This window comes from Lolium rigidum, chromosome 7 (genome assembly GCF_022539505.1).
Source record: "Lolium rigidum isolate FL_2022 chromosome 7, APGP_CSIRO_Lrig_0.1, whole genome shotgun sequence".
NCBI classification, from domain to species: domain Eukaryota; kingdom Viridiplantae; phylum Streptophyta; class Magnoliopsida; order Poales; family Poaceae; genus Lolium; species Lolium rigidum.
This window is the reverse complement of record NC_061514.1, coordinates 5,650,613-5,672,937: the sequence shown is the minus strand read 5'-3', so window position 1 is coordinate 5,672,937 and position 22,325 is coordinate 5,650,613. Positions and strand designations below refer to the sequence as shown.

The window sequence follows — 22,325 nt, the reverse complement described above, 5'->3', positions numbered from 1 at the left end:
CTCTTTGTAATGAGATGCGACGTGAATTCCGCGTTCAGGACGAAGAACTAAAGGAGACCATTGATGGGGTTTCCAAAAAGCTGGATACTACTAATGAGACCGTCAATGCTATGCAAGATCAAATGACGGATATTCAACGCAATATTCAAGTTTTGACACTCGCTGTTGAGAATTTGACCCAACAACAACAACACCATGAGGATGACGATGCTGAGCTTCAAGATGAAGCAACTGGTGTTGGTCGTGGTGCTGGGCGTGGTAACCGTGGTCGTGGTTTTGTTGAACTCGGACGCCATGGTCGTGGGTTTGAGGAAAAAGACGGATTGGGTAAGCCAAAGTTCTCGATACCCAAATTTGAAGGAGGTGCTGATGTTGAAGAATACCTCACTTGGGAGCTTAAGATTGAGAAGTTATGGCGCTTACATACTTATATTGAAGATAGGAAGGTCAAGCTTGCTTCCTCAGAATTTGATGGCTATGCATTGCGTTGGTGGGATGGAGTTACACGTACTCGTCAAGAAGATCACGAGCTGCCAGTACGTACATGGCAAGAGATGAAGGCTGATACGTCCATTTTGTATCACTATTTTATATCATAATTTACTGTTATTCATTGATATATTTCATATTTAGAGATGATACTTATGTTATTTCACCTATTTTGCATGTTTTATGATTATTGGAGAATTACTCACCGGAGTCAGGATTCTGCTGGAAAAAAGCACCGTCAGGATACAATATTTCTGAAGATCAACAATTGACGGAAAATATACCGAAACTCTTATTTTTCCAGAAGACAGAGCTAGCCAAAAGGGGAAGCCGAGGAGGGCCGCCATGGGCCCTCCCCATAGGCCGGCGCGGCCACCTGGCCAGGCGCGCCGCCACGTGGGGAGGGGGCCCACGACCCCCCTCGGCCATCTCCCTTTCGCGTACTTCATCTATCCGAAACCCTAAGGTGCGGAGGAACATCGAGAATAGACACAGCCGCCTCTGCGGGGCGGAAAACACCAGAGAGAAAAGAGCTCTCCGGCAGGCTGAAATCCGCCGGGGAAATTCCCTCCCGGAGGGGGAAATCGTCGCCATCGTCACCGTCATCGAGCTGGACTTCATTGGGATCATCATCATCATCATCTCCACCACCGACACCGTCATCTCCACCGCTGCACCTCGTCTCCGTTGTAACATCTAGGGTTGAATCTTGATTATTTCATAGGGGAAACTCTTCCGGTATTGATTACTCCTTGTTATTGATGCTATTGAGTGAAACCATTGAACCAAGGTTTATGTTCAGATTGTTATTCATCATCATATCACCTCTGATCATGTTCCATATGATGTCTTGTGAGTACTTCGTTTAGTTCTTTAGGATATGGGTGAAGTCAAAATGTTAGTAGTGAACTATGTTCAGTAATATTTAATGGTTTGATATTTAAGTTGTGGTGTTATTCTTCTAGTGGTGTCATGTGAACGTCGACTACATGATACTTCACCTTTATGGGCCTAGGGGAATGCATCTTGTATTCGTTTGCTAATTGTGGGGTTGCCGGAGTGACGAGCAACTTCGAACCCCTGTTGGTATATCGATGCATGAGGGATAGCGGGATCTCGGAGTTTAATCGTTGTGGTTAGATTTATCTTAATTACTTTCTTGTATTTGCGGATGCTTGCAAGGGGTTTAATCACAAGTATGTATTAGTCCTAGGAAGGGTGGTGCATTAGCATAGGTTCACCCACACAACACTTATCAAAACAATGAAGATTAATCAACTATATGAAGCGAAAGCACTAGACTAAATTCCCGTGTGTCCTCAAGAACGTTTGGTCATCATAAGTAAACAAACCGGCTTGTCCTTTGTGCTAAAAAGGATTGGGCCACTTGCTGCAATTATTATTCCCGCATTTTACTTACTTGTATTTTATTTACCTGCTATATCAAAACCCCCTGAAAACTTGTCTGTGAGCATTTACAGTGAATCCTTCATTGAAACTGCTTGTCAACACCTTCTGCTCCTCGTTGGGTTCGACACTCTTATTTATCGAAAGTACTACGATACACCCCCTATACTTTTGGGTCATCAAAGGCCATTATGCAAGCTCTTTTCATGCCCACTAATTATTTGCGATCTATATTTGATAAGTTGACCCTATTGAGACAAGGTGTGAAGACTGTTGATACTTATTTCATGGAGATGGAGATGCTTATGCAGCGTGGCCGTGTCCGTGAATCACTACAGATGACAATGCAGCGTTTTCTACATGGTTTGAAGTATGCTATCAAAGGCATTGTTCGTCATCATAGTTACACCACTATGAATGAGTTACTACATCATGCAAGAGAAGCTGAAGCACAGTTAGCTGAAGAAGCGCAAATCAAAGGTTGTGCTACGGGAGCTGGGCGCTACACGCCTAGGGCACCTCCATCTACGGCGCCGGCGCCATCTTCGCGCTCCGCACCTTATTCTACTCCATCTAGCAAGCCGGTCTCCAATGTGTCCAACACAAAGAAGCCTGTCAACACCCGGATTTTTAATTCCAGATGCCTATTATGCCATACATCGCAATCCCAGGAATATTATTTTTGCGAGACATAATAGATTGATATCACAAAACATCATTCATTACAACTCATAATTGTCTTACAACAAAGGATCACATGATCCAGTCTTAATACAACATAGGGGATCTAAGGATCCAATACAAAACACACAGCGGAAGTAGCGTAGTAGTAGTCCATCTGCTCCACAGGCAACTGTTGACATCAGGAGTAGTCCTAGTTGTCGTAGACGTCCTGCTGTCCTTCATCCTGGTACTGGGGCTCATCTTCATAGTCTGGCCATTTGAATAGCCAGGGACACATCCATGAGTACTTTAAAGTACTCGCAAACTAATACTAGTGTAAGCATTATCAACTATAGTAAGGGGGTTCTAAGCTCTAGGTTTATTTGCATAAAGCCAGTTTTATTTCATAAGCACTTGAAATAATAAAAGACTCTTCATCTGCCTAATTTAACTCAAGTGGGAACATTAGTGCCATTCCCACAACTCTGTGGTGATTCAAAGTCAAAGTCACCTTTCAAACTCAAGTCACAAGTCACCATTCATATTTTGGAAAAGTTCTGATGACGGAACAGTATGGCCTTTCCAACTGTCCATGACCGCGGACGCGGCTATTCTAATAGGTTTACACTCTGCAGAGGTTGCACACTTGTGCCACAATATTTGATTACATCCGTCAGGGATAACCCTGAATCATCGTAACTCAGTACGCGGATCATCAACCATAACCTTTCACTTACATACCCTAGTATAGGTACCTCTCCCCATGAGCTTGGCCTCCCAGTGAAGACAAACCGTCAGCCTGTGAACTGCACAGGGCTTGGGCCGGACATTCACCTCATCTTTAACGTTGTTTCTTTTGTTGTGGAGGCAGCTTTCGGCATAACCTCGATGACGCTTGTTTAGAGGGAACCCATACTAAAGTACATAACTTCCAGTTAAGCCCTACCCAGATTCAGGTATTGTGGGGGTACTTGTAAAATTGGAATGATATCGCATCCGAACCCAACCATCAGTTTTTGGTAAATTTCACCCAGTCATTCACAAGTCATATTCACCTTCAAAATCTTTAAATAGAATGACTCATCATTCCAAGGTTTTCAAAGTCATTGGTTTTCACGAGTTCCCATTGATGTCTACGGGTGCTTCTATTCTTGTAGACAGTGTTGGGCCTCCAAGAGCAGAGGTTTGTAGAACAGCAGCAAGTTTCCCTTAAGTGGATCACCCAAGGTTTATCGATCTCAGGGAGGAAGAGGTCAAAGATATCCCTCTCATGCAACCACTGCAACCACAAAGCAAGAAGTCTCTTGTGTCCCCAACACACCTAATAGGTGCACTAGTTCGGCGAAGAGATAGTGAAATACAGGTGGTATAAATAAGTATGAGCGATGGCAACGGCACCGGAAAAGTGCTTTGCCCGGGACGAGTAAACAAGCAGTAGTAACGCAGCGGTAGTAACGCAGTAAAACAGTAAACAAGCAGCGATAGCGATATTTAGGAACAAGGCCTAGGGATTACACTTTCACTAGTGGACACTCTCAACATTGATCGCATAATAAATAACTCTTTCTCATATGTGCTACATACACTCTTTTGTTGGATGACAACCACCAGTCGTTGTGTAGGGCTACAAGAGCACCTCAATGCCGGAGTTAACAAGCTCCACAACATTCGATGTTCATATTTAAATAACCTTAGAGCATAATAGATCATTGCAAAATAAACCAAGAACTAACATAGCGCACACACTCGTCCACATTACACTATGAAGGAGGAATAGATCACATCAATACTATCATAATGATAATTAACTCCACAATCTACAAGAGATCATGATCATAGCCTACGACAAGAACCACACGGTGCACACACTAGTCACCTTTACACCATGCGGGAAGAATAGACTACTTTAATAACATCACATGAGTAGCACACAACTAGTAGCGATACAAAGCTCATCATATGGATCTCAATCATGTAAAGCAGCTCATGAGATCATTGTATTGAAGTACATAGGAGAGAGATTAACCACATAGCTACCGGTACAGCCCCGAGCCTCGATGGAGAACTACTCCCTCCTCATGGGAGACGGCAGCGTTGATGAAGATGGCGGTGGTGTCGATGGAGAAGCCTTCCGGAGGCACTTCCCCGTCCCGGCGGCGTGCCGGAACAGAGACTCCTGTCCCCCAGATCTTGGCTTCGCGATGGCGGCGGCTCTGGAAGGTTTCTCGTACCGTGGCTTTTCCGTCTCGAAGTTTTAGGTCTGGGACCTTTTTATAGGCGAAGAGGCGGCGTCAGAAGGTCAACGAGGCGGTGACACGCTAGGGGGGCGCGGCCCAGGCCCTGGCCGCGCCACCCTGTCGTCTGGGGCCCACATGGCCCTCCTCTGGCGGCTCTCGGGTGTTCTGGAAGCTTCGTGGAAAAATAGGATGCTGGGCGTTGATTTCGTCCGATTCCGAGAATATTTCCTTACTAGGATTTACGGAACCAAAAACAGCAGAAAACAGAGCCGGCCCTTCGGCATCTCGTCAATAGGTTAGTTCCGGAAAACGCATAAATATGACATATAATGTGTATAAAACATGTAGATATCATCAATAATGTGGCATGGAACATAAGAAATTATCGATACGTCGGAGACGTATCAGCATCCCCAAGCTTAGTTTCTGCTCGTCCCGAGCAGGTAAACGATAACAAAGATAATTTATGGAGTGATATGCCATCATAACCTTGATCATACTATTGTAAGCATATGTAATGAATGCAGCGATCAAAACAATGGTAATGACATGAGTAAACAAATGAATCATAAAGCAAAGACTTTTCATGAATAGTACTTCAAGACAAGCATCAATAAGTCTTGCATAAGAGTTAACTCATAAAGCAATAAATCAAAGTAAAGGTATTGAAGCAACACAAAGGAAGATTAAGTTTCAGCGATTGCTTTCAACTTGTAACATGTATATCTCATGGATAATTGTCAACATAGAGTAATATAACAAGTGCAATATGCAAGTATGTAGGAATCAATGCACAGTTCACACAAGTGTTTGCTTCTTGAGGTGGAGAGAAATAGGTGAACTGACTCAACATAAAAGTAAAAGAAAGGTCCTTCAAAGAGGAAAGCATCGATTGCTATATTTGTGCTAGAGCTTTTATTTTGAAAACATAAAGAGAGCATAAAAGTAAAATTTTGAGAGGTGTTTGTTGTTGTCAACGAATGGTAGTGGGCACTCTAACTACCTTATCAACCAGACTTTAAAGAGCGGCTCCCATGAAGGACGTTATCTCTACCAGCAAGGTAGATCATCCCTCTTCTCTTTTGTTTACACATGTACTTTAGTTTAGTTTTTCCTTATTTATGGATGACACTCCTCCCAACCTTTTGCTTACACAAGCCATGGCTAACCGAATCCTCGGGTGCCTTCCAACAATCACATACCATGAAGGAGTGTCTATTTGCAAAATTAAGTTGCTTACTGATGAATCAGAGCAAAACATGTGAAGAGAATTATTAATGCAAGTTAATTAGTCGGGCCGGGAACCCCATTGCCAGCTCTTTTTGCAAAATTATTGGATAAGCGGATGTGCCACTAGTCCATTGTGAAAGTCTGTCAAAAGTAAATGACAAGATCGAAAGATAAAACACCACATACTTCCTCATGAGCTATAAAACATTGACACAAATAAGAGGTGATAAATTTTGAATTATTTAAAGGTAGCACTCAAGCAATTTACTTTGGAATGGCGGAGAAATACCATGTAGTAGGTAGGTATGGTGGACACAAATGGCATAGTGGTTGGCTCAAGGATTTCGGATGCATGAGAAGTATTCCCTCTCGATACAAGGCTTAGGCTAGCAAGGTTATTTGAAACAAACACAAGGATGAACCGGTGCAGCAAATCTCACATAAAAGACATATTGTAAACATTATAAGACTCTACACCGTCTTCCTTGTTGTTCAAAACTCAATACTAGAAATTATCTAGACTTTAGAGAGACCAAATATGCAAACCAAATTTTAGCAAGCTCTTTGTATTTCTTCATTAATGGGTGCAAAGTATATGATGCAAGATCTTAAACATGAGCACAACAATTGCCAAGTATCACATTATCCAAGACATTTTACCAATTACTACATGTAGCATTTTCCGTTTCCAACCATATAACAATTAACGAAACAGTTTCAACCTTCGCCATGAATATTATGAGCTAAGAACACATGTGTTCATATGAACCAGCGGAACGTTTCTCTCTCCCACACAAGCATTTATTCAAACAAAAACAAAAACAAAAGCACACAGACGCTCCAAGTAAAGTACATAAGATGTGACCGAATAAAAATATAGTTTCAAAAGAAGGAACCTGATAATTTGTCGATGAAGAAGGGGATGCCTTGGGCATCCCCAAGCTTAGATGCTTGAGTATTCTTGAAATATGCAGGGATGAACCACCGGGGCATCCCCAAGCTTAGAGCTTTCACTCTCCTTGATCATAGTATATCATCCTCATCTCTTGACCCTTGAAAACTTCCTCCACACCAAACTTGAAACAACTCATTAGAGGGTTAGTGCACAATAAAAATTAACATGTTCAGAGGTGACACAATCATTCTTAACACTTCGGACATTGCATAAAGCTACTGGACATTAATGGAACAAACAAATTCATCCACCATAGCAAAAGAGGCAATGCGAAATAAAAGGCAGAATCTGTCAAAACAGAACAGTCCGTAAAGATGGATTTTATCGAGGCACCAGACTTGCTCAAATGAAAATTCCCATATTGAATGAAAGTTGCGTACATATCTGAGGATCACTCACGTAAATTGGCATAATTTTCTGAGTTACCCACAGAGAATTAGACCCAGATTCGTGACATCAAAGAAATCTGTTTCTGCGCAGTAATCCAAATCTAGTATCAACCTTTCTATCAAAGACTTTACTTGGCACAACAATGCAATAAAATAATATAAGGAGAGGTTGCTGATGTCTACGGGAGCTTCTATTCTTGTAGACAGTGTTGGGCCTCCAAGAGCAGAGGTTTGTAGAACAGCAGCAAGTTTCCCTTAAGTGGATCACCCAAGGTTTATCGATCTCAGGGAGGAAGAGGTCAAAGATATCCCTCTCAAGCAACCCTGCAACCACAAGGCAAGAAGTCTCTTGTGTCCCCAACACACCTAATAGGTGCACTAGTTCGGCGAAGAGATAGTGAAATACAGGTGGTATGAATATATATAAGCAAGAGTAACTGGCGCCGTGAAAATAGCTTGTCGAGCGTGTAGTTGATGGTGGTAATATGGTAGCAGTAGTAACGCAGTAAAACAGTAAACAAGCAGCGATAGCAGTATTTAGGAACAAGGCCTAGGGATTAGACTTTCACTAGTGGACACTCTCAACTTTGATCACATAACAGAATTGATAAATGCATACTCTACACTCAAAACCTCATGTGTGGGTAAATTTTGCTAGGTTTCTTCATGGATGAGTAATAAATGATATTTGGCAGCAATGGGTGGCATTGGTTTGAGATTTTGATATGATTTGTGAAAAATTTATAATTGGGGGGAATCTAGAATTTGTTTCAAAGTGGTATTTTGGCTTGACTATTATGAGCAATGGTCAATGATTTGGTCAATGTGGTCAACACGAAAAATGTTCATATTGATGAGGTCTTGGATGAGGTGCAAAGAATTGAGGTAGTTTTGTTTAAGATTTGCTTTATAGAGGGGCTCAAAGTGGGTAACATTTTATTATGGGCAGATTTGACCATTATCATATGTAGCTTGAATTTGAATTTTTCTTTGCTTTGATTTGTGTTTCTTTGATTCAAAAGTATTATTAAGTGTTTAGTAACCTTTTACAAGCAATGGCACAAGCCAAATTGGTCTAGGTCAAAGTTTTGCAAAATGACCATAAACACATAAGAGGTGATATTCCAATTTCCCTTATTCTTCTATTTTGTTCCTCTTGCTTTACTTGGGCATGGTCTAGGGTCTTCTCTTAGGGTTAGAGATGGTTTCAAACCATTTGGGTAGAGTATGAATGCATAGGGCAAGATTTGGTAATATGGCTAAGTGCCACATATGCCTCTATGCAAAAGTTTATTTTATTTTTGTTTCTCACTTGAATTAGTTGGTAAGTACTAGGTTAGGTTTGTTGATGTTTTCAAAACATCTAAACAAGGTAGAAAATCCTAGGTAAAAGTTTTACCAAAAATAGCCATAGGCACATAGGCCCTTTAATTATTTAATTTCTTTTTATTTTGTTTTACCTTGGATGGTGAAAAGGATAGGGTTTAGGGTTTAAGATCATTTCAAAATACTTCAACAAACAATCATGGCAATATCACAACATATAAGCATGATCACTATGTATCAAACTTAATTTAATAAAAGTTTTTGTTGGTTCCAAAATTTGGAAATAGGGAAATTCATTTTCTTTGTTTTGAAATTTTTGGGATGTTACAAAGCCCGAACCCGCTGCAAGTACGAGTAGTTCAAGCATGTCTACTGCGCGCAATCGTGATATGAATTGTCATACATGTGGTGGCAAGGGGGTCACTTCAAGAGAGATTGTCCTAACCGCAAGGTCATGATTATCAATGAGGACAATGAGTATGAGACTGGAGATGATGTTGATCCATATGCTCCAGAAGATGTTGACTATGACAGTGATGGTGTATATGATTATCCGTCTGAAGCTCGCACTATTGTTGTGTCTCAGCGTGCTCTTAATGTGTTGCCAAGTGCATCTACTCAGCGCTGCAATTTGTTCCAAACAAAGGCTTTAGTTGGTCCTGAAAAGGCTTGCAAGGTCATTTATTGATGGTGGGAGTTGCCGCAATTTAGCAAGCAAGGAGTTGTGTACCAAGCTGAAGTTGAAGTATCTACCGCACCCGCATCCATACTATATTTAGTGGTTGAGCGACAATGGTGAGATGAAGGTGAACCACATGGTTTGTGTTGAGTTTGAGATTGGACCGTATAAGGATTCCATTGATTTTGATGTGGTTCCTATGACGGTGTGTCATCTACTTTTGGGTCGGGCTTGGCTCTATGACCGTTCTGTGCAACACAATGGCCGTGCCAATACATATCACTTGGATTTCAAGGGCGCGAAAATAAACTTGCAGCCTATGTCACCACAACAAATTGTCAATGAATCTCGTCAGAAAGTTGAAGTAAACTTGGAGGATGCACCTATAGATAGGCGAGAGAATTGTAATACCGTGAGTGATATAACGAAAAGTGAGAGAGTGAATTCCTTAGTCTTATTAGCCACCAAAGAAGATATGAGAGAATTTAGTGAGGATCCTACAGCCATGCCTCTTGTGCTCATGTACAGGGGTACGGTTTTGGTTTCTAACGACATGACTCCTATTCCTCTTGGTTTTTCTAATGTGTTGCAGGAATTCAGCGACGTGTTTCCGGAGGAGGTGCCCGCAGGATTACCACCATTGCGTGGTATTGAGCATCAAATTGACTTGATCCCCGGAGCTTCGCTGCCCAATAGGGCGCCATATAGGATGAACCCCGAAGAGACGAAGGAGATACATAAACAAGTACAAGCGCTACTCGACAAAGGTTATATCCGCATAAGCCTTAGTCCCTGTGTTGTTCCTGTTATTCTAGTTCCTAAGAAAGATGGTACATGGCGCATGTGTGTAGATTGTAGAGCGATAAACAACATTACTATTCGATATCGTCATCCTATTCCCCGTTTAGAGGATATGCTAGATGAATTGAGTGGTGCTGTTGTTTTCTCTAAAATTGATTTGCGTAGTGGTTATCATCAAATTAGGATGAAAGAGGGGGATGAATGGAAAACAACCTTTAAAACAAAATTTGCTTTATATGAGTGGTTAGTAATGCCTTTTTGTTTGACTAATGCACCTAGCACTTTCATGAGACTGATGAACCATGTTTTGCGTGATTTTATTGGCAAGTTTGTGGTTGTGTACTTTGATGACATATTAATCTACAGCCGCAATGAATCTGACCATACTATACATATTCGACATGTTTTGCAAGTGTTGCATGATAATAAACTCTATATATGATAATCTTGAGAAGTGCACATTTTGCAAAGATAAGGTCATATTTCTGGGTTATGTTGTCTCTAAGCATGGAGTAGAAGTAGATGTGTCTAAAATTGAAGCAATTCAAAATTGCCTACTCTGAATGTGAGTCAAGTAAGAAGTTTTCATGGTCTTGCTGGGTTTTATAGAAGATTTGTGCCCAAATTTAGTACTATTGCTGCACCTTTGAATGAATTGACTAAAAAGGGTGTTGTATTTGAGTGGGGCGCAGCCCAAGATCATGCTTTTGACGAACTGAATAGATTGTTAACTTCTGCACCGTTGCTTGCACTTCCTGATTTTAACAAGCAATTTGAGATTGAATGTGATGCTAGTGGTATTGGAATTGGTGGTGTGTTGATGCAACAGGGTCGTCCAATTGCATATTTTTCTGAGAAACTTTCTGGTGCTAAGTTGAACTATCCTATATATGATAAAGAATTGTATGCTTTGATTAGAGTTCTTGAGGTTTGGCAACATTACTTGTGGCCAAAAGAATTTATCATACATTCTGATCATGAAGCTTTAAAATATCTGAAAGCTCAATCTACTTTGCATAAGCGTCTTGCTAAGTGGGTTGAGTGCATTGAGTCTTTTCCATACATTATCAAGTATAAGAAGGGAAAAGATAATATTGTTGCTGGTGCTCTATCTAGGAAGAATATGCTATTAACTCAACTTGATGTTAAAGTTCCTGGATTAGAGATACTATGTGATTTGTATGCTACTGATCATGATTTTGCTGAACCATATCGCTTGTGTGCTATTGGTAAAGCATGGGAAAAATAACACATACATGATGGGTTCTTGTTTAGAGCTAACAAACTATGTGTTCCATAAGCATCTGTGTGTTTGCTCTTATTGCAGGAATCTTATGCTGGAGGTTTGATGGGTCACTTGGGGCGTGAGAAGACGCTACTCGTATTAGCTGACCACTTTTATTGGCCAAAGATGAGGCGGGATATGGACAAATATGTGGAGAGGTGCATTACTTGCAACAAGCCCAAGTCCAAGCTGAAGCCTCATGGTTTGTATACTCCTTTACCGGCACCTACTACACCTTGGGAAGATATTAGTATGGATTTTTTGTTGGGTTTGCCGCGTACTAAGAGAGACCACGATTCTATACTTGTTGTAGTGGATAGATTCTCTAAGATGTCACATTTTATTACCTGCCACAAGAGCGACGATGCGTTGCATATTGCTAACCTGTTTTCAGGGAGATTGTACGTCTACATGGGGTCCCGAAGACTATTGTTTCTGATCGTGACGTGAAGTTTATGAGCTACTTCTGGAAGATGCTTTGGAGAAAGCTGGGGACGAAGCTACTTTTCAGTACTACTTGTCATCCCCAAACTGATGGTCAAACTGAAGTGGTGAATAGAACATTGTCACAACTGTTGAGATCCATGATCAAGAAGAACTTGAAGGAGTGGGAAGATTGTTTGCCGCATGTGGAGTTTGCTTATAACAGGGCGGTACATTCTACCACAGAGTTGTGTCCCTTTGAGGTGGTGTATGATTTCAAACCCATTACTCCACTTGATTTGTTGCCTCTACCCATACATGAGAGAGTCAATATGGAGGCATCAAAGAGGGTAGATTTTGTGCGAAAGATTCATGTGAAGAATAAAGAGTTGATAGAGAGGAAAGGCAAGAGCAATGCTGCAAGGATGAACAAGAAGCGCAAGGAGATGTTGTTCAAGCCTGGTGATATGGTCTGGGTACATTTTCGCAAGGATAGGTTTCCGAAGCTACGGAAGTTCAAGTTGCTTCCTCGTGGTGCTGGTCCTTACAAAGTGCTTGCCAAGATCAATAATAATGCATACTCTATAGATCTTTGAATTGATGAGTTTGGTGTCAGCAATTCTTTCAATGTGGCTGATTTGACACCATATGACAGAGAGGACCTTGGAGCGTCGAGGTCGACACCTTTTGAAGGAGGGGGAGATGATGATGACATCCATACTACACTACTACCTTCGTCATTGCAAGATGAAGACGATGCTGCTGTGAAGCTCAAGTACAATGAAGTCAGGATTGGACCAATGACACGAGCTCGTGCGAAGCTACTCAAACAACAAGTGAACTTGTTCCTAAGTGATACTTTGATCGATGAGAACTTTATACTGCCTAAATCCTATTACTTATGTATGATCAGGTATGCGGAGGGAGCAAGCATCGCACGAGGAGGAGAGGAGCAGCTGGACAAGAAGCTGGACGTGGAGCTGGTCATGAAGCTGGACAAGAAGACATCCCATGGAAGCGTGAGGGAGGAGAGGGAGGCATGCGCGAAGGGAGAAGAAGAAGTATGGCGGCGCGCCCGGTCCCAGGCCCCGTCCAACCGGGCGCCCGACTGGCCCTGCCCGGCGCAGACCGGATCCCCAGGTTGTGCCAACCGGGCACTAACCAGTATGCCTGGACGCCTAGCCCGGTTAACCACTCGGTGCCAGGTCCGGTTTCGACCGGCCTGCCCCGGTCCCAGGCCCGATCGACCGACCGTATGACCGGCCGACTCCGAGTCTGTCTCGACTAGATCCGATCTGGGTAGGTTTTCTATGTATCTTTTCGACCTGAGGTCGTCCTGAACCCCTATATAAGTGCCCAGGACGTCCCCAAATTAGGTTTAGACCACGTTTAAGATAAACCCTAGTTCATAGTTGATTGCTTTGCAATTCTATTGAATCTCTACACCATATTGCATTGATTTGGTGTAAACCCCTGAAAGTCTTGTGTGATCTGCTATTCCATTGGGAATTAGACGGTTGCAACTTACCGCTTCGTGGTCGGCGGCTACGTGCGCAAGTGTGTGGAGTTGCGAATATCTTGCAGGGTTGAGAGCTGTTGCATTGGTGACATTGGTCATACAAGTTATCATCCACTTCATCATCGTGTATCTCCGCTGTGTTCATCCCGTGATCATCATCACCACCACTGCTTATTGAGAAGATCGGGCCACCCTTATCATTTGCTCCTCACACAAGAAAAATATGCATGTGATATACTTGCCAAAGTTAGCTTGAGTGCAAGGCTGCACCTACACCACTGTCGCCATCCGAGCCACTCTCCCTTCATGAAGGTACTCCACTCGGCCCTGAGGATAGTTCACAGTATAGAAGCATTGTTGGTGCTCTTCAGTTTACTCTTACTCGCTCAGACATGTCTTTCTCTGTTAATAAGGTCTGTCAATACCTTCATGCTCCTACTACTGCTCATTGGACAGCTGCTAAACACATTCTTCGCTATCTTAGAGATACATCCCAGCTTAGCATAACTTTCAGAAAGTCATCATCTACACTTCTTAGTGCTTTTTTAGATGCAGATTGGGTAGGTTACCTAGAGGACAGATGTTCCACATGAGGTTTTGCTATTTATAGGTCCAAATTTGGTCTCTTGGAGTGCTCGCAAACACTGTGTCTCGCTCAAGCACTGAGGCTGAATACAAAACCTTGGCCAATACCACTATAGAATTAATTTGGGTTGAAGCACTGCTGACATAACTTGGTGTTCACCTTCGTGTGAAGGCTTACTTATGTTGTGATAATTTGGATGCTACTTTTCTGTCACCTAATCTAGTTTTTCGTGCTCGCACAAAGTATATTGAGATAGATTATCATTTTATTCGTGAATGAGTTGCAAACAACCGTCTTGATATCAAGTTCGTTTCCAACAAGGATCAGATTGCTGATGGATTCACAAAGACGTTTCTTGTAAAAAGTCTAGATGAGTTTAAGCGCAATGTAAATCTCTCCCAAGCTTTAGATTAAGGGGGATGTTAGAGTATGTAACACTATACGTGTACGGTGTATGGGGTAGTACTCCGACCGTACACGTGCCTCCTTTGTATGTTCATACTGGGATTTTTCCCTGCCTATATAACATGCAACCGATGGTCCGAAAGGGCACGCATCGTTTCACCAAAATCAACACCGACCTGGAAAACCTCCTTTTAGAGGCCTTACACGAAATTATGAAACATAACTGAAACACGAATATTTTATGAAACAAACCCTAGTGATATCAGTCATCAGTTTCACTTTCTGTCAGAATGTTTCATAATATTTTTAATGTTTCACTTTCACAAAAGTATCACTTGTATTTTAATTATTAGTTTTATGTCATACAAATAACAAAAGACCCACTAATCTCAAACAGAGAGCGGGTTGTAGATATGACACCGGTAGATACGTGCTTCACTTGACGTAGCCGATGCTGACGCCGCTGACGGTGACCAGCTCGCACCCGCACCTCGGCACCAGCGACACGACGACTGTCTTGTCGCCGTCCGCCCCGATGTCGTCCATGAGGTCGCAGACGCCGAACCTCGCCACCGTCTTGACCAACCCCTTTTTCTTCTCCTTGTCCAGCCGGATCATGTGGGGCGTGAGCGCTACGCTCCCCGCGCAGTACCCCGCGGCCGCCGCTGACGCGACGTCTCCGGCGCTGGCTTCGCTCTCGGGCTCGTTCACAAGCACGTCGAACTTGATGAACGTGTTGAAATGGTCGGCGATCTCTATCCCCTCCACGACCACCACCTCCTCCTCTTCGTCCTTCTCCTTCCGGGTCCTCGATACCCTGGGCCTCCTCACCGTCACCCTCACGGTCTTGTCCAAGGTGGCCGGGAAGGAACCGGCGGCAGGCGCCGGCGTCCCTGCAGATGCCTTAGCCGGCCTGTCGTTGAGCCACGGCAGGCCGACGTCCTGGTACGTGTACCGCAGCGCGTCCGTGTCGAGGCAGTCGTGGACGCGCACGCGCACGAGGCGGGCCTCCTCGTCGTAGAAGAGGAAGCTGGCGTCGAGCCAGTCGGGGTCGGTGAAGTCGGTGTTGACTCCCGGGCGGAGGCCGCGCCAGACGTGCCAGAGCCGGTCGAGGTTGCCATGGTGCGCGTAGAAGATCGGGTCGCGCGCCGCAGAGTAGAAGTTGCCCATGTCCTCCGCATTCGGCTGCCGGGGGTCCCCCGTCCAGACGTGCACTGGGCCGTGCGGCACGTTGTCGACGGAGCCCGCGCCCGGATCCGGCGAGTCGCCGGCGCGGTACGGCTGACCCAGGAACAGCTCCGTCTTCTTGGCAGCCGCGACCATCTGATATTATAAGGAGTATTTGCGTTACTTAATGTCCAGTTTATTACGTCCAGCTGCAAGTAAACAAAATTCGTGAGCTATATACGTATATATATAGGCTACTAGCTAGTACTGGCCTGGCGGTACATGATCTTGAGGTTCATATCGATCAGCTGATCTCTCGGGATGCTGGGGTCAGTCCCACTGTAGTCAAGGTCCAGCGGCACCGGTGGCTGGTGGGCGGGGTTGCGCCTCTCGTCGTAAAGCGGCGACGACCCGTTGGCGTAGATCACCGGCAGCGTCATGCCGCCCGGCGCGTCCCAGTTCCAGAAGGGCAGCCCGAAGGTGTCGTCGCCGATGAGCTTACCAAGGATCCGCTCGTGGAAGTAGAGGTAGAACCTGTGCCACGGGTAGAAGAGCCAGCAGTTGTGTATCTGAAGCTCCAAGTCCGGGAAGCCGACCTGGTCGTACCCGCCGTCGCAGTAGGCGCAGTGTATGTGCCACTGCTGCTCGAAGCTGCGCGGGTCGTCCGCCGGCAGCTCCTTCATCAGCGCCACCGCGCGCTCGTACTTGGCCAGGTATTCCGCGTCTACCAGGTGCGCCGCTGGACGCACACGGAGCGGCGAGGATGCCGACGGCAGCATGAAGTCGGTGATGCCGGTGCCGTACGTCGGGCAGCAGTTAGTGTCCGGCTCTGTGTCGGGGAGGTCGGGTGGTTGACAGCTACGGAGGTCAGGTGTCTCGATGGGCGCGCCGATCGCGGCGCCTCGGCCCGTTGCCAGTCCGGCAGCCGCGGTTCCGCCGAGGCCGAGGAGCACATCACGTCGGTCGACACGGCCACCGCCGGTTGCCTTGCATGAGAGACGCCGTGGCTGCCTCGCCTCCTTGCGGTAGTGCAGGAGAAGGTTGCGCCGCGCAAGGGTTTGTAGGTTGCATGGCATGCGAGGTTTGGCGCTCCATGGCATGCGAAAGCTCTCCATGCCGGCCTGCCGGTCTTCGCCTAAGAGATGAGTAAGCTGTGAACTTGAGGTAGCCGTCTGGCCTGTCCCGGCCTATATATATAGCAAGTGCACGTACTGAGCGTACATCACTTGTTTGATTTGCACCACTGTTTTGAATTTCAGTTAGACTCAAATTTCGAAAGCCACCGTTTTTCGAAAATTCCTGTTCAAACTTCATCGAAGTTAAACAGAATAAATCTAAATTTGAGTTCATTAGAATTTATTTGAATATAACCCACACATTTCGATAAAATTATATTTAGGTACCCACTTAAATTTCAGAAATCTCATTGAAATTTCAATCGCATTGGTCGATGATTGAATTATGTAGAAACCAGCTTTTGCTTCGTTATCAAGTGTATGAATGTACTTTCCGAGGAAAAAATTTAGTTAGTGATGGCGGGGATCAATATGATTGTTAGCGTTAAGTGTGCACACACTGCCCGTGGCAGTGTGGCACCACCACACTATTAGTTTCCCACACAAGCTTGGTGGTAAGAATAAAAACCTTAGTTTCCAACCCCAAGCCTAAGCTCACTAAATTCCAGTTGAGGCCATTATGACCTCCTTTATCCTATTTTTTTTATAAGGAGAACTCTCTTAGGTTACGGTGGTGATTCTACACACCAGGCTTTAGGGTTCGAGAACAAGCTGCACTCTAAATGACCAAGGCAGGGTGGTGTCTCCCCATCAGCTCTCTTTTTATTTATTTATTTTCCCCATATCTCTATCCCTTAATTATGATCATATGATAGCTCTTAAGATTTATTAGAAAATCAATGGATTTCCTTTTAGGAGAAATTCCCTTGTTGTCGGTACTAACAGGGCGTGGCCATGTGTCGGGATGATGTGGTAGTTAACCACACAAACAATTCAAGCCCGTATTTGCTAGGGGTGTATCCAATACGGCAAAGGGGCAATATGTGTGCAATAGTCACACTTGTCTTGCAGGACTTGACATAGAACTTGAGGAAATTTGACATGATTTAGTATGTGTGCGGGTCGGTCACATGGTTATAGTTCCCACATCATCCTAACACATAATCCACTTGCAAGACATAGTCATGTATTTTTTCTGAAGACATATATATCAATTCAAAGACCTGCAAATACCAACGAGATTCTTCCATTATTCTTTGAGCCGCAATATATATAGGAACGCAACTAGCGTTTAAGTATGCGCACAACTCTACTCAGTGGTAAGAATAAAAATCTTAGTTTCCAACCCCAAGCTTAAGACCACTAAATTCCTCTTGAGGCCATTATGATCTCCTTTATCCTATTTTTTGATAGGGAGTAATTAGCATTCGCTGCTAAGACTAGTCACAATGCATCATATCATATAGAAGTATCATGCGTATGATACTACTACATGTTACTATCTCCATAATGCATGATACTACCTATGATACTTCCATTGTGGGTAGTCTAAGCTAGTACATGTTGCTTTCTGTTGCTCGATGTATGTAGTTGTGTTAATGCGCTCCTCACCCGATCGTTACCTGCTACTCTGAGCTCCCATGGACGGGTAGCATTAACTGATCAGCACCATGGTGCGGTACCTGGTACTACGTATGTACGCGTATTCACGTATTTCGATTGCAGCATCCTTGTTCCATTTTAGGATTTCTGGACAGGTGAGTAGAGCACATGGTCAGATAGCTATTGTCCAGATCATCTAAGACCCGAGGGTATTAGTTACGTAGACGGATCGTAGATACACATGGAAATTAACTAGGTGGCGGCTACGTGTGGTCGCTTTAGTGCTTTACACACACCTTCTAATAGTGACGTGAGATACCGTTCGTACTAGCAAAGCAGGTTGGATCCCGGGGGTCGAAGAAGATGGTGCATGTGTCGCGGTTGTTCGGGTGGTCCATCTGCATCACGTACGGCGCGGAGTCGATCGATCCAGAGCAGGTGTGGACTTGTGGCGATAGATAATTTCAATACTTAGGATAGAACGGAAAGTCTGTAGAAAATAACATCCCTAAGGATTCTACCTCTTAGTCAAGAGATGGACAGCACAAGAGAATTTGAAATGAGGAAACGATGAAGAGAGAAAAGCTTAGAGACGGGATTCGATTTGTTCTCTATCTCTTCGAGATACCTTTTCCTTTTCGATATCCTTTCTCGTCACTCTGGGGTAGTTTATTTTTGAGAAGTTTTTTATAAAATATTTGGGATAATTCAAATTTGTTATTTCTCCTAGCAACTAGGTCATATAAGATGACGCGGTGCGAAGGTTTTACATTTTATTTGGATTTTCTTTGAATTACTTGTGCCTGATTCAAAATGTGTCAAAAATAAGCTTAAATCGAGATGCCCCGAATAAATCTAGGTCACCGGAAACCCGAGTGGTCCGTCTCTAAAGTTCATATTATCAAAGGTGGCCCAATATAAAAGCCGGCCGGGGCGGAGTTCCAGGGCTAAGTGTATAATTGTCGGCCTTTGTTTGGGCTCGATTTTGCATCGCCTTTCGGAGACGTGTACTCACGCTGATTTAGCATATGCCTTTTCCCTTTTTTTTAGCTCATCACACTAAGAAGAGAGGAAAACTATCCTTATAATTTAATTTGTCGATAGCCATGCCATCGGCGTAGCAATGAAGATTAGGCTCTACTGAGGTATACCTGCGCACCTGCACACAGATTGTGGAGGACTTTGGGGTGGCGTCGGGGCTACGCACCAATCTGGTCAAGTGCTCGCTCCACCCCATCCGGTGCTCGCAGGAACAGGTGGCTCTGGCTAGTTCTATCTTTGGTTGCGAGGTAGCCTCTTTCCCGTTCAAGTACCTGCGCCTCCCCTTGGGTTCAGAAAGGTGACGGCAGCCCAGCTTCAGCCGATCGTGGAGAGCGCAGCTAGCAGGCTGCCGCCGTGGTGCACCAAACTCCTCAATCGTGGGGGTAGGACCATTCTTGTCCAGAGCACGCTTTTGGCGATCCCAGTGCATACCATGATGTCGATCGACATCCCGACGAAGGTTGTTGTGGCGCTGCGCAAGATTTGTCGGGCCTTCCGTTGGAAAGGGCGGCAGGAGGGCAAGGGCGGTCACTGCTTAGTCGCTTGGGACAAGGTGACCTCCCCGAAGGACCTCGGCGGTCTAGGTATTCTGAACCTCCGCTTGCTTAATCTTGCTCTTCGCTGTCGATGGGCCTGGCTACAGAAGGTGGACACCTCTAAGGCCTGAGCGGAGTTTAACATTCAGCTCCCCAGCCTCTGCACCGCTATCTTCGATGCGGCCACCTGCTATGTTCTGGGCAATGGAGAGCGGGCTTGGTTCTGGTCCGATCGGTGGCTAGATGGTTCGAAAGTGGCGGAGATTGCACCAAATGTGGCCAAGATGGTCTCGCGTAGGAGGGTCACCGCTTGCTCGGTGAGAGAGGGCCTGGCCGATCAATGGCTGAGAGACTGCGGGCCGGACATGGATGAGGCAGCCCTCCCGGTGTTCTTTATGCTGTGGCAGAGGCTGGCGAACGTCCAGCTGGTCCCGGAGCGGGATGACGTCCTGCTGTGGAGGTGGTCGACTGATGGCATTTACTCCGCCAAGTCGGTGTACAGAGCTTTCTTTGCGGGCCAGGTGAGGGCCTCCGTCTCAAAGGAGATCTGGCGGTCTAGGGCGCCGTACAGATGCAAGTTCTTCGCATGGCTGGCCTCGAAGAACCGCTGTTGGATGGCAGATAGGCTTCGATGTCGTGTGTCGACGGTACTCCCCGGCAATGCCCTCCGTATGGGGCTTAGGGTAGATGGAATCTTGTAGGCTCACACGAGACGTCGGTTATCAAACAAGCGGGGAGAGGGATTTACCCAGGTTCGGGGCCCTCGATGAGGTAAAACCCTTACGTCATGCCTCTGATCTTGATTGCTGAAAATATCGAGTTACAATGGGGTGCCGAAGGTTACGACTACGATCTCGTCGAGAGGCTAAGTTCTATGATGACCTAGCTCTAGACTTGCGGTGGTTATGGCTATTATGATTGTGTGTCGATAGACCCTCTCCTGGCCCTTATATTGGGAGCCATGTTTCGAGAGGTCTGTTCGGGTACGAATAGGTTACAAAGAGTTATAAGTCTAAACTTTCCTTGTACTCTTCGTCTTCTTGTCTTGTTCTTCAGGAATCCTTCTTTGGAACCGATGTAACAGCCCACCTGATCGTTGGGTGTCCTTTATGGGCCTCTGGTTGGGCCGTAAGAGGTAGTGCAACACTAGTTACCTGAAAGGTAATGCCCACATCAGTAGCCCCCGAGTGACTGGTCGAAGAAGCTCCGGGCAGGGACTAAAAACTGTCTTCTGTCGAATGTTCATATTTGCCGACAAATCTTGACTCCCTTGTAATAACTGTTGGAGATATGCCCAAGAGGCAATAATAAAAGTGGTTATTATATATCTTTGTGTTTATGATAAATGTTTATATACCATGCTATAATTGTATTAACCGAAACATTGATACATGTGTGATATGTAAACAACAAAGAGTCCCTAGTAAGCCTCTTAACTAGCTTGTTGATTAATAGATGATTAGTTTCATAAATCATGAACATTGGATGTTATTAATAACAAGATTATATCATTATATGAATGATGTAATGGACACACCCAATTAAGCGTAGCATAAGATCACGTCATTAAGTTATTTGCTATAAGCTTTCGATACATAGTTACCTAGTCCTTATGACCATGAGATCATGTAAATCACTTATACCGGAAAGGTACTTTGATTACATCAAACGCCACTGCGTAAATGGGTGGTTATAAAGGTGGGATTAAGTATCCGGAAAGTATGAGTTGAGGCATATGGATCAACAGTGGGATTTGTCCATCCCGATGACGGATAGATATACTCGGGCCCTCTCGGTGGAATGTCGTCTAATGTCTTGCAAGCATATGAATAAGTTCATAAGAGACTACATACCACGGTACGAGTAAAGAGTACTTGTCAGGAGACGAGGTTGAACAAGGTATAGTGTGATACCGATGATCAAACCTCGGACAAGTAAAATATCGCGTGACAAAGGGAATTGGTATCATATGTAAATGGTTCATTCGATCACTAAAGTCATCGTTGAATATGTGGGAGCCATTATGGATCTCCAGATCCCGCTATTGGTTATTGGTCGGAGTGTGTACTCAACCATGTCCGCATAGTTCGCGAACCGTAGGGTGACACACTTAAAGTTGGATGTTGAAATGGTAGAACTTGAATATGGAATGGAGTTCGAATATTTGTTCGGAGTCCCGGATGAGATCCCGGACATCACGAGGAGTTCCGGAATGGTCCGGAGAATAAGATTCATATATAGGATGTCATTTTATGTGAATAAAAATGATTCGGAAGGTTCTATGGAAGGTTCTAGAAGGTTCTAGAAAAGTCCGGAAGAAACCACCAAGGAAGGTGGAGTCCACATGGGACTCCACCTCCATGGCCGGCCAACCCTAGTGGGGTGGAGTCCCAAGTGGACTCCCCTTAGGGGCCGGCCACCCCCATATGGAAGGTGGAACTCCCACCTCTAGTGGGAGTCCTAGCTTGGGAAGGTTTCCCACCATATGGAAGGTTTTGGGTTCGGGTCTTATTCGGAGACTTGTAGTCCAACACTTGGGGCTTCCACCTATATAATGAGGGGCCAAGGG

General features: G+C 44.7%; 1 protein-coding gene across 1 annotated transcript; it reads right to left on the bottom strand.

Moving 5' to 3' along the window:
* Positions 1-14,829: 14,829 nt before the first annotated feature.
* Positions 14,830-16,676, bottom strand: LOC124678559 (polyphenol oxidase I, chloroplastic-like). Its single transcript, XM_047214436.1, has 2 exons — positions 15,834-16,676; positions 14,830-15,717 (listed from the first exon to the last, which is right to left on the bottom strand). The coding sequence occupies exons 1-2, from the start codon at positions 16,674-16,676 to the stop codon at positions 14,830-14,832; spliced, it is 1,731 nt and encodes a 576-aa protein (XP_047070392.1).
* Between the last annotated feature and the right edge of the window lie 5,649 nt (positions 16,677-22,325).

Coding starts and splice junctions, on each gene's coding strand:
- LOC124678559 (XM_047214436.1), bottom strand. CDS start 16,676: ATGGAGAGCTTTCGCATGCCATGGAGCGCCAAACCTCGCATGCCATGC. Junction 15,718..15,833: donor TCAAGATCATGTACCGCCAG/GCCAGTACTAGC, acceptor TTATAATATCAG/ATGGTCGCGGCTGCCAAGAA.